At 37.8% G+C, this 17,123-nt stretch overlaps 1 protein-coding gene across 3 annotated transcripts in view; it reads left to right on the plus strand.

The window, feature by feature from the left end:
• WWC2 (WW and C2 domain containing 2) overlaps positions 1-17,123 on the plus strand; it is a 215,654-nt gene that overhangs the window by 159,620 nt on the left and 38,911 nt on the right. For all 3 annotated transcript variants that reach the window (XM_079141845.1, XM_079141846.1, XM_079141847.1), the window contains 7 exons: positions 4,340-4,429; positions 5,501-6,120; positions 9,802-9,931; positions 10,726-10,806; positions 10,905-10,991; positions 14,052-14,244; positions 15,789-15,953. In XM_079141845.1, the coding sequence (XP_078997971.1) occupies positions 4,340-4,429; positions 5,501-6,120; positions 9,802-9,931; positions 10,726-10,806; positions 10,905-10,991; positions 14,052-14,244; positions 15,789-15,953 (1,366 nt within the window). The remainder of the gene's footprint in view (positions 1-4,339; positions 4,430-5,500; positions 6,121-9,801; positions 9,932-10,725; positions 10,807-10,904; positions 10,992-14,051; positions 14,245-15,788; positions 15,954-17,123) is intronic.

Raw genomic sequence — 17,123 nt, forward strand, 5'->3', positions numbered from 1 at the left:
ACTTAACAACATTATTTACCACCATTTCTTCATATCCATGAAGGATTGGTTCCAGGAATCCTCCCCAAGTGCCAAAATGCTGTGCTTACTCAAGTCCCTTGTAGAAAATGGTGTAGTATTTGCTTATCACTTATGCATATCCTCCCATATACTTTGAATCCTTTCTAGATTATTGTACCTAATACAACACAAATGTTAAGTAAATAGTTGTTGTACTGTATTGTTTAAGGAATCAAATAGACAAAAAAAGTCTGTGTCTGTTCAGTACAAATGCAGTTTTGTTTTTCCTTTGAATATTTTTCATCTGTATTGGTTGAATCTGTGAATGTGGAACTCGGGAATATGGAGAGCCTAATCTTACATGGCTAATGTGCAGTGTCCATCTATTTGTAGTAGAAGAATCTGGAAGGTTCTAAAGGCAGCTGTTAGATTTGTACTAGGAGAAAGAAACACATGTGCTTATTTGTTTTAATCAGCATTTACAGGTATGGTGTCTGGCTTGTCTTTTTTTATTAGGGAGAGAACCTCTCAAGAATAGTTAGTGAAGTAACATTGAAGAAGTGTTTTTTTTTGTTTTTTTTTTTTTTTCCCTTTGTACCAAAACTTTGATATGTTGACACACATAAAGTAACTATCAAAATTTCAGCAGCAACAGTGACTGGAATTTATCAAGGTATAAAATACTTAAATAAAATAATGATCTATTTAGTCTGGTCCAGCCATGGGGTCATATGCAATGGGGAATAAGCAGTGTTGATAGTCTTACTAATCTATGATACCTACATAGACTTGTTTCCCATGTTTGGCTCTTAGCAGAAAAGAAAATGTATATATTTTGCACTTGTAATATGTGGACTTTCTGAGTCATTTGTAAGTCAAGTAGTTTAGTATTCCAAATAAGTGAATACTAATTTCCTTCCTAGTGTCTGTGGCTAAAGGCAAATACCATAATTATGTTGCAGTGAAAGGTTGAGGGACTCATACTTGCTTGTTTGATCAATGTAAAGTTTTCTCACTGCCACCGGTGGTTGTACCAGGTTCAGGCTTGCACATGTCCCTCAAAACAGAGGACATACTCCTGCAGTGAGCACTTAGTCTTTTATTTCTCAAATAGACACAGCATAGTAGGGGTCTTTGGGTCTTCTTTTTGTTGTTCATTGTTTTACTTTATTCCCTCATTCTCTGTCACTTTTTCTTATTCTTTACCCCCCTTTTTTTTTTTTTGTTTGTTCTTTCCTTCTACCATATGTATTTATTTATGCTCTTCTTTTTGCCACTGTTGAACTGAAAACTGGGACCTCACAAGATAATACCTTGGCAAGCAGTGTATTTCTTCAGATACTAATGGGAAATGGAATTTATTTTGTAAAATTTGGTTTCCTCATAGAACAAATTGTGCTCCACCAATTTCATCTTGGTACCTCCACAACTACCAATGAAAGCTACTTGCAGCAGTGACCCAAATTTTCCTGTTTTCTATTTATATTGTGGGTTCCTCATTATTTCAGTGATGACCTCAAGCAAGATTCTAAGGCATTAATGGATTGTAGACTATGAAGGAGCTAAACTCACATGAATTTTCAGACATTGCGTGTGCCCCTAGTGTATAGCAGTGTCACCTACCTAGCCCTTCATCAGTGACTGAGGCCGCCACCTAGTGGTGGTAAAGCGCATTGGGAAAAGTGAGAGCTGCTCATTTTGAGAGAGAAGTTGCTTTCAAAAGAAAGGAAGCCAGTTTTTTGTATGTGCTTCCTATTCTCACCACACAGTTATTGACATTCCTTAAACTCTGTGCTTTTCTATAGCTAAGAAGAAAAGTCCTAACATTGCTTCTTATTTTCTCACAGATTTTGGGGGCTTTGCCTTGTAATTGCCAAAATATCTTAATCATTTCCTAATTATTTGAATGGTTTGTATCAATGCTTTTGAAAAATTTTTAAAACAGGTGGGTTAAAGACATGGGTGCCACTTACTTTTCAATGGAAAAGGAACTGCTTTTTTCTGTGGATGATGTGAAATGTTTCGTAGGTGGAAAGTTCTGAGTTTAGGAAAGACCCAGGGAGCCTCTGTCTCAGGGCAGTGAGGCAGAAGAAGGAGGATGAGAAGAACCTACACTTTGCAAAGGGCAGTGGAAAGGAGAGTGTGGAACAGCAGGGCCAGGGGAAGAATCTTTTAGGGGCCAGGGTGAAAAGATCATTTCTCACCTAGGAAAAGGCAGAGGTTGGAGAAAAATTCAGGGACGTAGATACTCTCTTGAGAAGGCAGTTGCCAGCCATTCGGAGGAAGCTGAGGAAGTCATTTCCTATGAAAGACACATGGAATCTTCAGAAGACTTCTGGCTGTCACTGGGAGAGTCTTGGTATTTTTATCAGAGGCAGAGACAGCTGCCCCACTAGAAAGTTTCTGTGACTCATGTCTGTCTTCATCATGCTGATGCCAGTACAGAGCCTGGGTAGAAGAGGGAGAAAGAACTCTGTCTGCCTTCTAGGACCTTAGTATTACACTGGGGAACGTGTAAATATGAACACAGAAGCCAAGTGCCAGTAATCAGAGTCAAACTAAAAGAGCTAGGAGAGCAGTTCCTGGACATGGCCTAGAAGAGGACAGAGGATAGTCCATCTCCTCTGACTGGGAAAGAGAAGCTTTGTATTTTAAAACTTCAGGATAAACTTTAGATTCAATTCTAATTTGATGTTGACATGTCCTTAAACAGGAAATGTCTACATTTTAATAAAAATAATATTTAGTTTTAAAACTTACTTCAAAAGTGTCTCTTACTTCTGAAGACATGGATTTTAGAAGTGTTTGGGGCTTTCTCCAGACCTTTGTGTACCTTCTAATTCAGTTAATCTTCTTTGTGTTCATTTTTTTCATTGTTGAACTCTTATTTTTATTTGTGAGATTAAAAAAATAAATACCATCTTTTTAAAATGAACTTATGAAAGCTGCAAATTATCACGCCTTGAAGCATTAAAGAAAATGGCAGGAATTTCTTTTTTATTTTAACGTAATTAAATTGTGTTGTTGACACATCAAAAGGATAAATACCTATAAATAAAATATGAATATATTTCCTTATTACCCAAGACATACACAACATTTCAAAGAGGCTGGAAATCAGGGAAATGTTATTTTTCTCCAAACAAAAGTAGCTAATTTTTATATCACCACCTTGCAGGGCATGCTGAGACTTTGAACAAGTGTGATTTGTTTTTATCATCTGTAGAACACTTTGACATACATTACTCCATTTGATCCCTTTAACTGCCTTATCAGGTATAGACAGGAGGATTATAATCACCATTTTACAGATGAGAAAGGTGAGACCCTTGATTCAATGACTTGCCAAAGGATCCGCCCCTAGTAAGCAGCAAATCCTGACTGGGAACCATGGTGTGTTTTTTATGATTCTCATTTTGTAGCTCACTTGACTATACTGAACTGGCTTATTTCTAAGATGATATCTGAAAACCCTCAGATAATACAGACTTTATTTGTGCAGCTCTTAGTTGCATAAGACCCAGGATGCTTAATATGTTTTTAAGTGAGTTATTTTTAAAGATACAATTCTCTAATACTCTAATTTAAAAAAAAAATATTTTTTTTGCATTGGAATGTGAATAATATGTGGTACAGATGATGAGATATGCTGTCACTTTGGGGTCTTTATGCTTTTAAGCAGCCCAAATTAGTCCACACAGCAAAAGATACTAATTTCTTTTAATTGTTAAAATTCTCATTAAATGAGGATTAGAATGTTCATCATCAAATTAATTTTGGAACAATCCTTGTTAAATTCAGTACTTAGGATGACTTTTTATAATTCTTTATTATTACCAACAAATGTGTTAGTAATGTGAAACCAATTTTATAGACTTGTGTAAGGATTTTGTGACATAAATAGAATTTATATATAATTTTTTAAAAAATTATTTTCCTCCTCACTATTCTTTCCCAACTCTTAGGGATATTTTATTTACCCGCTTAAGAAAATTTTACATTTTTTTCTCAGTAGCGTTGAAGGTTGGGCATATATCCCCCCTATCCTCAGCAACTTAGCAAGACCCCATCTCAACATATAAAATAAAAAGGGCTGAGGATGTGCCTCAGTGGTTAAGCACCCTAGATTTAGTCTTCAGTACAAAAAAAAAAAAAAGAGAGAGAAAAATCTCCCCCATTATTTAGTGTGGCTATGTACAGCATCCTGTTTTTCTCTGTCCAGTCATTTAGCTTTCCCCCTCTTGATAGGTAATATCTGTGTATTAGGAAACTTTCTTCTAGTTTTCACATTTCATCATAATCATTTGAAAATAAATTAATTTCTATGATTTTATTCTAGATTGAAATTGGAAGAGAGAAGAAAAGAACTGCTACAGAAACTTGAAGAAACTACTAAATTAACTACTTATTTGCATTCACAACTTAAAAGGTAAGTCCATTAGATTCTCTGGGGGAAATTTTTTGTCTATCTTTTGGACACATTTTGGTTCATCTTTGGTTAGTTTATTCTTTATTTTCACTTACTTAATAGTAAATAGTTACATGAGTATAATTAATGTTTGACCAAATTTAAAGTCACATAGATTTTTTTTTTCATGAATCTCAAGGTCATATTTGGCATATATTTGAAATATGTTGTAGGAAGAAGATACGTTTTTGCTCTCAATGAAAACTTAGGAAAATGAAACATTTCTCCTATTATCTCATCTTCTTAAAAAGAGTGTGGGAGAGATTTACCTTAAAATTGCCATAGATTTTCTTATATTGGTTAGAAAAATACTCACTTTTACATTCACCCACAGAAAATGGGAAAGGCAAATGAACTCAGGGGTTTACTTTTTTTTTTTTTTTTTTAAACCAGTGACCTTCATCTCCAGCGCTTTTTATTTTTTTATTTTGTGACATGGTCTTGCTGAGTTGCTTAGGACCTCACTACTTGCTGGGGCTTGCTTCAAACTTGTGATCCTCCTGCCTCAGTGTCCCAAAGCCACTGGAATTACAGGTGTGCACCACCAAGCCCAGCCCAGAGACCTTTTGTATAACCTCTTGAGTTTTATAAACTTGCCTTTTTTTTTTCCCTCTAAAAATAAGTTTAAGAAAAACCAACAACATAGATATATTAATACTTTGTCCTGGTCAGTCCCCAACCCCCCACCCCTGCCCCATATATTTGAATTACAGAGTTGCTTCTGTATAGCAATGCAAGGAGATTTCCAAAAAATGATTTAGCCTTTTTTTTTTTTTTTTTTTTGACTTTTGCAAAATGATGATAATTTTTTCTAAGAGAATTGTTGCTTAACGAGTGTTTGGAGAGCAAGTTAGAAATTATTAGTGAATAAGCAGGGAAATGCTATGATGGCATATTCCTTGGCCCTGGTCATATATTCCATTCTTTGGCTCCACCTGTTTACTTCCAGTTTGGGGTCTGAAGTAGTCAGTAGGAGTTGTGATTGGTTTTCCATATAGTGACAAATTTTACAGTCTGCTCTTCTTCTTTTAGCCTCTCCGCCAGCACGTTGTCCATGTCGTCTGGAAGTAGCCTGGGTTCCTTGGCATCAAGTCGGGGCTCGCTGAACACCTCCAGCAGAGGGTCTCTCAACTCCCTCAGTTCCAGTGAGCTCTACTACAGCAGTCAGGGTGATCAGATAGATGTGGATTATCAGTATAAACTGGACTTCCTTCTCCAAGAGAAGGGTGGTTACATTCCTTCTGGACCCATCACTACCATCCATGAAAATGAGGTGGCCAAGTCCCCCAGTCAGCCTGGCCCAAGTGGACTCTGTGGGGTGGCAGCTGCAGCAACTGGACACACTCCTGCCCTGACTGAGGCCCCCAAGTCTGTGACATCCCTGTCTTCAAGGTCCTCCCTTTCCTCCTTGTCGCCTCCTGGCTCTCCTTTGGTCTTGGAGGGCACATTTCCCATGTCTTCTCATGACACCTCTCTTCATCAGTTCAGTGCTGACTTTGAAGACTGTGAATTGAGTAGCCATTTTGCAGACATTAGCCTTGGTGAAAATCCGATATTGCTGGATTCAGATTTAGTAGGAGCATCCCAGTCTCTTTTAGAGGCTAAAGACCTTAATGACTGTGCTGGGGAGCCATTATATGAAGGAACTACAGGTAAATGGAAACCTTTGTTTTCATGCATTCCCTGTGAACTATTTTAAGGAAAATGGTTGGAAGTTTACTTTTTCCACATGGTATAGTGCCCCTTCTTTTTTCCTGAATATTCATTTCAGCTTTATTTTAGAAGGAAGGTTTATTTATATAACCATACTTTTAATTTATCAAATTGTCTTCTCTATTTAGTAGATTTAATCATTATATACTTTTTTTTGTGGTCCAGAGACCCTCTATGTGTGGTACCTGGCTAGAACATATTTTGTAAACATACTTCATACTTGCAAATGGATGCCAGTTCTAAAATAATAAGACAAAGAAGAAGAGGGCTTGCTTTCAAAATTTGGCCTAAAACAGATTAAAATCAAGTCAATTAGCATACGGGCTAATTAATACCAAGGTTCACTGTTTAAACTGCTCAGGGAATTCTGTATAAATACAGTTTTTGTTTTATGCCAGACTCTCCCCTTCTGCTGAAAGTTAATTTGAAGAAAGCTGTCCCCAGTATATGGTAGTACCCTGCCATCTTCTGGCTGCTGTGACAGTTGCAGCCTAAGGAAGAGGCTGCAAGAAAAGTATAGATTCCTGCCTGTGGTCAAAGAGACCAACCAGGAGAATTTCATTTTGTTGATTGTTTTCCTCTATGTGACAGGAGTTTTTAATTTGTTAGATAAGGTATTGCCTTTGTTGGCACATGATTTCTGTTTTGGTCCGAGAAGGATAATCTGTTTTAGAGCCAGCTTGTGGTAAAATGGGAAATCAAAGCTCTGGTGCTTCTCCATGGGCATCCTGTGCCCCGCCACACAGGAGAGGACAGGCCTCTGAACAACTACTTGCTGTTTTGAGAAACATTTTTATTTGTGTGTGTGGTTCTGGGAATTCTAAGTATTAATTGACTGGACTGTTCATATGTTTAAAGACTAGATTGAAATGCCATGTCCTGCCAGCAGTCTGGGCAGAGGTGGGGCATTCTTGTGGTTTGTGTGTCCCCTCTTAGAGAGGCATCAGAGCTGTAAGTAATGTTTGGGGAATAATGAGCCAGAAAGGTAAACAAGCCCAGGTGTGATGTGTGCATAATGGCTGCACAAAAGCAGAAAGCTGCCATGGGCCTCCCCTGCCTCTGTGAAGGAGGCAGTGGATGGTGGGCTGCATTCTGTCCCATGCCTGCACTCACACCTTGGTTGTGTTTTGGTGAGCATGTTACCTTGTCTCTCAGGTCTGTTCCTCATCAGCAAAGTTGGGATGATACGGTCATACTTGTAGTGGTCAAGAAGATTAATGCCATGATGCATGGAAAACATCCTAGCATGTCTTCTAACCATATGATGGTGATAAGTAACACAAACACCTGCCAAACCAATTCCTACCACAAACCATGCACGTTAAGGGTGGAAGAAAGAACTGAGGAAGAGGAGAGAGCCAGCACTCTGCACATTCTTCTTGCTTTAGACTTGTAGGATATTACATGTCATGTGCATCTCATGCTGACTTTACCCTTCGTGTATTTGGAGTATTCTGTAGTGACCACTTCTCAACATCTCATCAAGTGGAGGGCCCTGTGTTCGAAGCTGGATGCTGGAGAAGGGGAGGGATTGGGAAGAAATCTCCCAAAGATTGTTACCCACCTAATGATCTTGAGGTTGCATCTTGCTCACGTGCCACGTGTGCGAAGGAAAGGGTTCCCACTGGAGAGATGGGCTGACTGCTATATAAAAACTGTGAAAGTAGAACCACAAAATAGACGAAAAAGACCAGAAGTATAATTTAAAGAACAGGAGCAGTGACGGGTTAAAGCGACCAGAGGGGTAAGGTTTCTAACAAAGATGGAGCCTGTGCTTGCTTTATTTATAGTGGTACCGATTAAAAGGGATTGGTAGGTATAAGGTTTCAGTGTGGGAGGAGTCTTGCCTCTGTGCTTGCTTCTTCATGAAAAACAGGATATCTGTGGGGTGGGGGTAAGCAGGCTGTTTGGCTCTTAGTGGGTCCCTCCCATCTCTGAGGCTGTGCTTGAACAGGGCGCCGCGTGAATCAGGCATTCTCAAACCAGAGAATTCCAACTGGGAGTACTCCAAACCAGGCTTCCCTCCCTACTAGTTTGAACTTCATTCAGTTCACACACTGCTCATAGATGGCTTCCTGCAATCCCAGGCACCAGACCTGCAGGCATCTCTGCTTGGCTGGTGCCTTGCTCCTGGCCCTTGAGTCTACGACTCTTATCAGTGGGCTTGGGGCTGGCATTGGGTGTCTCTGATAATTTTAAACAATTTTTAAATATTGAAGACTGTTGGTAAGAAGTCACCATAGGGTAGGCATGTAGCTCAGTTGCAAAGTGCTTGCCCAGCATGTGCAAGGCCCTTGGTTGAACCCCAACATCATTAAAAAAAAAGTCACCCTGAAGAAAAATACACTCAGGACCTTTGCAGATAATATTCAGTTTCATGTCTGAAAACAACTGAAAGAATATGTATAACTGTAAAGACTGATTCTCTTGAGGTCATCAGTGCTTGGTCTGTTTAGAGGACATCTACCCTTCTCTTGAGGGTGGTGACTCCCTGAAAGGGACACTGTTCATCTCCTGTGCTCTGGAGTTTTATGCAGGTGAAGTTGAGTCCCTTTTATGTAAACTTTGCTCCGCAGCACCAATCCCTGCTGGATGACGGAAACCAAGTTGGAATAACTATGAAGTCTTTCCACAGTCAGTCTCTGTCATTGTCAAAGTCAATTTCAGGCTGCTGTGGTTATTCCTGGGGGTAATCAATAAATCATGTCATCACCTTCACCCTTCACAAAGGGGGGTGGGCGGAGAGAAGGCACTTCATCATCAAGGAAAGAGCATTCCCACTGCCAGAAATAAAAGGGGGAAATGCAGCAATCAATCCTGTAATCTGAAGCCTTAAAACTTAAACATCTTAACAAGATGTAAAGTCACGACTCAGAAGGGGGCCGAAATGCATACCAATACAGATCCACTGGCTTGCTCACTCGAGGATGAAAGAACTCTGCAGGCTTGCAGCTTATTACAGTACAGAACACAGCTTTAAATGAATGTTCCTTGCTCGCTGCAGGACGCTGCTGTATGAATATGAGTTAGAGATAAAAGTTAAGTGGTAGTTGGTGCTGAAGATTCAGTAGCACAAAAAGTTTTTTAATGGTATTAGCTGGTGAGGAATTCCTGTAAGTCAAAGATGTCTTTTCTTTAATTTCTGTTAGAATAATAGCACAGGAGACAGAGAGTATGGCATGTAGAGAAGAGAGCAAAGAGGTGGAAATGTTTCTTTCCACTCAGTAGCTAGAAGCTCTCCAAATAGAAATATCTCCAATATTGAGGGAGGCACAGAGCTTCTTATCCTAAGCATATTGTAATTTGTGAATGCTTGAAGAAAGAGGTAGAGACCAGTGAGAATATTTGCATCCCTTGCCTTAAAATATTTCAGGACACACACACACACACAAAGACCATATTCGTTTCCTAACGACAACTGAAGTAAGTAGCATTGCAGAAATCATGAGTCATAGTGCTTTTGACTCATCCATATCTGTTGATTTGAGGAGTAACGTCCTTGACTCTCAGAAGGATATTGTATGTTGGATTTATCATGATCAAACTGCATGTGTATTTTATATTTGATTTTTCCTAATAAAAAAATCCTAATTTTCTAATAAAAAATCTCCCCTCCTTAGATGTGGAAAAATCATTACCAAAAAGAAGAGTAATTCACTTGCCAGGGGAGAAAACTGCTTGTGTATCAGCTGCTGTGTCTGATGAGTCTGTGGCTGGAGACAGCGGGGTTTATGAAGCCTCCATGAAACAGTAAGGACCCAGCAGGCATGCTTTCTGGCTTCTACACATCTCTTCTATAGCAGGGCCTGTATATTCCAAATTGCAAATATACTGCCACCATTAGTTCACCCTTTGGAGTAGTATGGACGTTAGCCATTTAAGAAATGGTGTGCTGGCCAGGCATGGTGGTATACACTTGTAATCCCAGTGGCTCAGGAGACTGAAGCAGGAGGATCGTTTGAGACCAACCTCAGCAATTTAGCAAGGTCCTATGGACTTAGTGAGACCCTGTCTCAAAATAAAACATTAAAAGGGGGCTGGGTTGTTGCTCAGTGATTAAGCAACCCTGAGTTTAATCCCTGGTGCACCAAAACAAAACAAACAAAAAAAACCCAGTGTGCCTGAAAATTACAGTGTATCAGAAATATCCCTTCACCATGGAAATGATAAGCAGATGGACATACTCAGAGGTACCTGACCTTAAAGACCTAAAGGCTTGATTGTAGTAGGAATGCTGGAATGATTGGTCAGTGCCTATTTGGCACATGAAGCTTCTTGTGTGGATTTCTGAAAATCTGGGTCGTTTATGGGGGTGTGATATAGCTAGTAGGGCTCAAAAAATTGAGACATCAACCCATGTGTTCCCCAAGTTCAGAGACAGACTTCTTGAAGAGGTAAAGATAGCCTCTGAAATAGTGAGGTGGGATCATTTCCACTGGGGAGGTACTACTGTTTGGTTTTCATTCAAAATGTTCAGTGGCAAACAGCAACCATAACAAGCAGTCTTCCCATTAATTGACTGCTCACCCCCTCCCCATCCTTAGGCCTAGTGAAATCGAAGATGTTCCGTACAGTGAAGAGGATGTTGCCACTGTGGAGACAGCCCAGGTGCAGATCGGACTCAGGTAAAACTGCATGCATGGGGGAAGGGCAGTTGTAGATGTCTGTGCATGGACCAGTGACTGTGATTACTTTTTATTTCATCCAGCTTCTCTTTTGACAGATATGATGCAAAAAGTTCAAGTTTCATGGTGATTATAGCACAACTCCGAAATCTTCATGCCTTCTTGATACCTCATACTTCGAAGGTGTAAGTAAAGTCAGTGAAAATCAAATTGAGAAGTTTAAGAATTTCTACATTTTGATTATTTTATGTTGTAGTCAATCAGTTCATCAAAATGAAGATATGGGAAAGACATTCCAGGACTGGTCATGTTTAAATCAACAGTAGACAAATGTAAAGAGAAAAGGCAAATGTGAAAAAGGCAAATGTAGTTTTGGTCTTTATTCAACCAATTCATCATTGAGACTAGGAGTCAATACTTTTTATTTCCTTTTTTGAGCAGAAATTCTGTGTTATGTTTGTTGGGGCCTGATTGTTTGAAATATGATTAACATTTATATTATTGTGTAGTAGTTATTATTACTATTACTATTGGTTTGGAGGAATTTTCTGATCTTTTACATGAAAATTTAGTGATTAAATTTTATTTATCTTAGTACAACATTGCCCCTTACACATTTATCATGCCACATGATACAGATTTTTTATCATCCAACATTCACTTCCCTCTGACCAATAATTTCATAAAAGTTATTTCATCAAACTAAGAATCTTAACAGAGTGATGGCATAATGTTACCCAACCCACTGCTTCAGGACTGTTTTCTAACATATTTCTAGAGGTCTGTACCATCATTCACACTTTTTTTTAGGGTCATAGTATCTGTGACTCTCTTAAGGGCTCTCTGATTTAGAATGCAGAATATGTATGTCTACCTTACCTTTAAACTTCTTGTAGGCTACTCTTAATATTATTTTGAACAAGCCAGTACAAGGGCTTAGAGAAAACCAAAACGGTTATTGTAGAAAATTTTTAAAAACTTAATACCCAGTCAATGAATATTTTCCTTAATGATAGAATATATTCCATAATGAGCCGTAATTTTAACAGAGTGAATGTAAGAGTTCTGGATGTTTTCCCTACAGGTTTCCTTTTTAGGCTCACATCCTCATATTTAAGAACTGCTAAAGAAAACAAACTGTATCTAAGAAAAAAAGAGCTCGGTTGAGGTTATTTAGTAGACAAAAAATAGAATGAGAGGTTATCTGTTGACAATCATCAAAGCTGCTTAGGATTCAGGAGGGAAGGCTCAGAGGACTTCCTGAAACCAAGGCATAGGGGACCAACATTATTAGCCAGATCAGCCAAGAGAGACAGCATAATCTAGCACTGGCTATGTAGATTACCACCTGGGCCTGTTGCCAGGCTTGAGGTTAAAACCAGTCAGCGGTTTTCAGGGAAGACTAACTTGATAATTTTGACTTCTCCCTTCCAATATATATGTTTCATATTTTGGGGTGTGCTATTGGGTGGCCTTTAGGCAGATCAGGGAGAAGACAGTTCTAGCAGAGCTGGACTCTAAACAGCACCAATTCACAAGTCCAGGAGAAAAGTCCAGAATGCCCAAGAATAAGTACTTTCTTTAAACTTATATTGTTTAATTTTATGTTGTGAGGGTGCATCTACCGAAATGCTCTAGCTCATCTAGACCAGTCAGTCTTTCCCTTCTTTCCTTGGAGGAAGTAAAAAAGTGCCTCTGGAGGTGTGATGACCCAGGGCCAGCTGTCCAGGGCATTAGTAGTACTGATCCAACTGGGGAGTATGGAAGGAACCTTTGTCTGATTGATCTGAACTTTCCTCGGATACATAACAGCATTTTCTTAAACCCATATGTGAGAAGCTTGGCCTAAAGAATAACACTGCTAAAAGTGAGTTAGTTTGAAATATCCTTTAATGTTCTTTTTCTCCCAACTTCAGAACTTAATTTTTAAATTATTAGTTATGACAATGAAAGTTGTTCCTTCAGCCTGTTGACAACAGCCACAGTGTTTCCATGAGTGAGGCACAATTTGCCTGGCTTTGGTTTTGCAAGACCCTTCCCCACAGCAGAATGGGGGAAGCTCCTCTGCCTGCTTTTCCCATGCCTTCACATCCAACCTCATAAAATCATTCTTGTTTGATGTGGAAACATTTTTAGATGACCTAAGTGGTTAGGCCATTGTTACAGAAAAAACTCGAAGAGTGGAGAAACAGAAAAATCCCTTCCCTCCATCCTAACTCTTTAATGTACTGACCTCTTACTGTTTTTCCAGATAAAAAAATATTTCTTTTGCTGAACCTCCAACCTCCCAGGGAAGGTGACTTGTGTCTTAGGCCTTAAATCAACAGTGGTGGCCCAAGACTCTCAAGGTCTTTAATGCTGAATCTCCATAATTAATGTTGATATAAAATAAAAAATAATATGACATTCCTTAGCTCTGCATTTGAATTTACAGTTTTTTAAATTAGAGAGCAGCATGTTTTAGAATATGAATTAGAAAACCTGGAAATGGGAACAGGGGAATATTTAGTAGATATTCTCTTTCTGGGATTAAAAGGAAGATAACTCCTGCTGTTCCCAAGAATTACAAACCCTGTAATGTGTACTCAGAAAATTCACTCTAAAGTAGCATAAGAAGTTACTGTTTTTCTATAACTCTTCTTTTTAATTTTACAAAGCATGAGACTCTTTGAGTTTGTCATATCTACATCTTCAGAGATGCTAGACAGTGATATTTTTTTAACTGCTATTTCATCTGTTTTAAAATTTGTTAATAATATGCTACTTAGCCTTTCTTTTGGTCTAGTAGTATAATTCCTGGGAAGTCATCATCAGCATCTCTTGTTTAATACTCAGGATGAGAATTCTTTGGGATAAAGTCACCAAAATTTACTTAGCATGTTCCCACCTTCCCAGACTGAGAAATAACTTATTTTGGAATTGACTGTACGCAGGGCAGATGGGATATTAAATTCATTTGCTCCTAGGACTTTATTCTTCTTCACTTTTTGTATCATGTGCATTTGTTATAGTCCTGGTGAATGGCAAGCTGGGCCTTTGCATACTCAGGGCCATAGTTGGTATGTGGGTTAAGAATAGAGTGTCTTTGCAGCTGAGTACAGACCAATTATGGCAGCAGCACTTTTGATTGATAATGAACTCCATGTTCCCTCATTTTCTCTCTTTTGCAGATAATTGCAAATGATAGCTTGAAACCACTGTAAATGAAGTACCTATGAATTTCATTTTACTCTTATTCTTTGCAGGTATTTTAGGGTTGCTCTTCTTCCCTCTTCAACTGATGTCAGCTGTCTATTTCGAACAAAAGTCCATCCACCCACAGAATCTGTGCTGTTCAATGATGTGTTCAGAGTGGTCATTTCCCAAACAACTTTGCAACAGAAGACACTAAGAGTTGATCTTTGCTCTGTCAGTAAACACCGCAGGGAAGAATGCTTGGTAGGATTCTTAATAATTTCCATTATCAGCTAACATGATCAGATATTCTTAAAATAAGCTTTCTAGTTGCTCTTCTACAAGCCCTAAAACCACTGCAGACTTGTCTAATGCCTTAGGACACATCCGGTGGTTGTTTCATTTCTTTTCCTCCTGAAGTATTGATTTTTGTTCTTTCCTTTATTCTAGACCTTTAAAATCTGCTTATCAATTATGATTTTCTGTAAAGCTCTACTTTCCATTTCTACCTTTTGACTACACAAAACTTTTACCTCTGTTTTGACCATCACTTATGGTGTATGCTTGTTAGTCCCAATGCCAAGCCCTGTGTTGAGTGCTATGTGTTATCTCCTTTAATCCCCATGACAGTCTTAGGGAAGATCGATTATGGAAGGTGTGATCATCCCCTATTTTCAGATAAAGAGCTGCTTAGAGAGGGTTGCACACCTAGTGAATGATGGAGCCAGATATCAAAAAGACAGCCCACACATAATTCACTGTTACAAATTCAGGTTAAGCAAGACACTGAGTATATGGTTCCTTTATTCAGCTCATTTTCCCCTGCCATGATATTAGAGCTTCTAAAGAAAAAGTAATACTGTTTAGAACAAAATGTTTAAATGATATAGCAGAAGATTCCATTCTTAACTAATTATAAGTTTAATACATTCCTGTGCATAGAACCTGTAAAACCATCACTTACTGGTAAAGCAGGCATTTAGAGGTAGGCCTGTATGATCAGAAACTATGAAAATGTCCAGCTGAGCTTTTTTCTATAGTATAATAGGAAGCACACACATTTCATGATGAACAAAGTTAAGGGTTATAGGTTTCTTCTTAATTTTTACTTGAAAAAAAAGTTGAATAATATTGTCTAGCAATAAAGCAAAGATGAATGTGTGAGGCTATCAGAAAAACTTTGGTATAATGTCATATTAGTATATGTTAGAAACTTAATGAAGTTAATAAATGTGTGAATGAATAGCCTTTTAAAAAACAATATAGCTGAATTTAGATTGTGGCTATTTGTGTTTTGGTGGAATATGAAAATCTTTTACTTTTACTGTTTTTTGTTTGTTGACATTCTACTAACTTATATATCCAGAGAAATTTTTTACTGATTTCTTATTCAAGAACCAACACGGAACTTTTGCTCATTTTCAGATTTTTCAGATAATTTTATTATAATAATGAAGTCATTCTTATGGTGTATTAGAAGAAGTACCGTGGTTTAGACTTAGTCATTTATTTTTTAATTTATAACTTTTCATTTGCACATAATTCCATATTTACAAAAATTATATGCTTAGTCAGTAGGTGTTGACAAAATCATCTTTCACAAAATAATCCCAGGATTGGCTTTTAGATTAGGGGTTATTATCATAAATCATTTCCAGGTTTTAAAAAAAACCAACACTTTGTGAGTATTGCTTTTATTTTTTTAACTAAGACAAGCTCACCCAATAATCTTTTTCGTATTAGAGGAAACATATACTAACTTAAGCATTTTATTTCTCTCTCTTTCTCTTTTCTTTCATTTCCCATAGGCTGGAACTCAGATCAGCCTGGCAGACTTACCATTTTCCAATGAGATTTTCACTCTGTGGTATAATTTGCTTCCTTCCAAGCAAATTCCTTGCAAAAAGAATGAAGAAGAAAACGAGGACTCTGTATTTCAGTCAAACCAGCCATTAGTAGATTCTGTAGACTTGGTGAGTCAAAATTAGAGTCATTAAATGCAATAAAGTAATATGAAATCTAGAATGCAGGTTTTTATTTGCTCTCATGGTCTGTCCTTTACTCCTTTCATGATTCCACCCTTTTCTCCCGGCTTATTAAAAAGAAAGAAAAATAATGCCAGATTTGTGTCAAGTACTGTTTATACCTTTATTTTATTTTTTTATGTGGTGCTGAGGATCAAACCCAGTGCCTCACATGTGCTAGGCAAGCATTCTACCACTGAGCTCAAGTACTGTTTATAAAGGATCAAATCTCCTTCCATAATAATAAACTAATGTGGAGACTTTATTGTTTTAAGTGATCATAGAGAACCTTTTGATTTAAGTTAGTTCTTTCATGTATAGTGTTCACATTCTTGGTTCCACTGTCAGCTCATACATTTGACATATATATTTTGCAAATTTTAAATTATTAATCCGAAACAGCATATTAATTTTCCTTTTATAATGTCAATATCCCTAAGTGTTTTTCTATCAAAAAATTTGTTGAATCTAATATATCTTAGTACTTCAAAAATTTACAAAGGGATATTTCGTGAAACTATTCATCACTAATTTGGCATTTGTGGATATTGTTACTAAGTTCAAGTTTATTTTAGATTATCTATGAAGAAAGAATTTACTAAGTAAAAATCAAATAATTAAGTATTTATTGATCATCTACTATGTGTGAGAAACTAGTGGACATTATGGTAGGTGGTAAAAGAGAAACATGTTTCTCTTTTGTAGCTTTGTAGTAGATACTAAGTAAGGCTTATAAAATGATTTTTTTCTTCTTTATGTAAGTTTTTAAAAACAGAATAATATGTAATTCATATACCATACAGTTTATCCAATTAACATGTACAGCTCACCCATTTGAAGCTCAAAGCTCAAAGTTTTTTTTACTATATTCACAGAGCTGTATAACCATATCGTGGAAAGCCATCCATATCTAGCAGAATCAGATTTGGTTGAGCCGAGGGATACAGAGGCCTGACTGCCAGGAATTGGCAGCCATAATGGACTGTTGCAGATAGCCTGGGAAGTAGGTGGCCCTGTGTGGGAGTGGCTTACAGTCTGATTGATATGCTAATCCCTAAACAAATGGCTTCTCTAACTCCACCCCATCCTGTTCACCACAGAGGAAGCCTCTCCTGGTCT

Source organism: Sciurus vulgaris (assembly GCF_902686455.1).
Source record: "Sciurus vulgaris genome assembly, chromosome: 5".
Classification (NCBI taxonomy): Eukaryota; Metazoa; Chordata; class Mammalia; order Rodentia; family Sciuridae; genus Sciurus; species Sciurus vulgaris.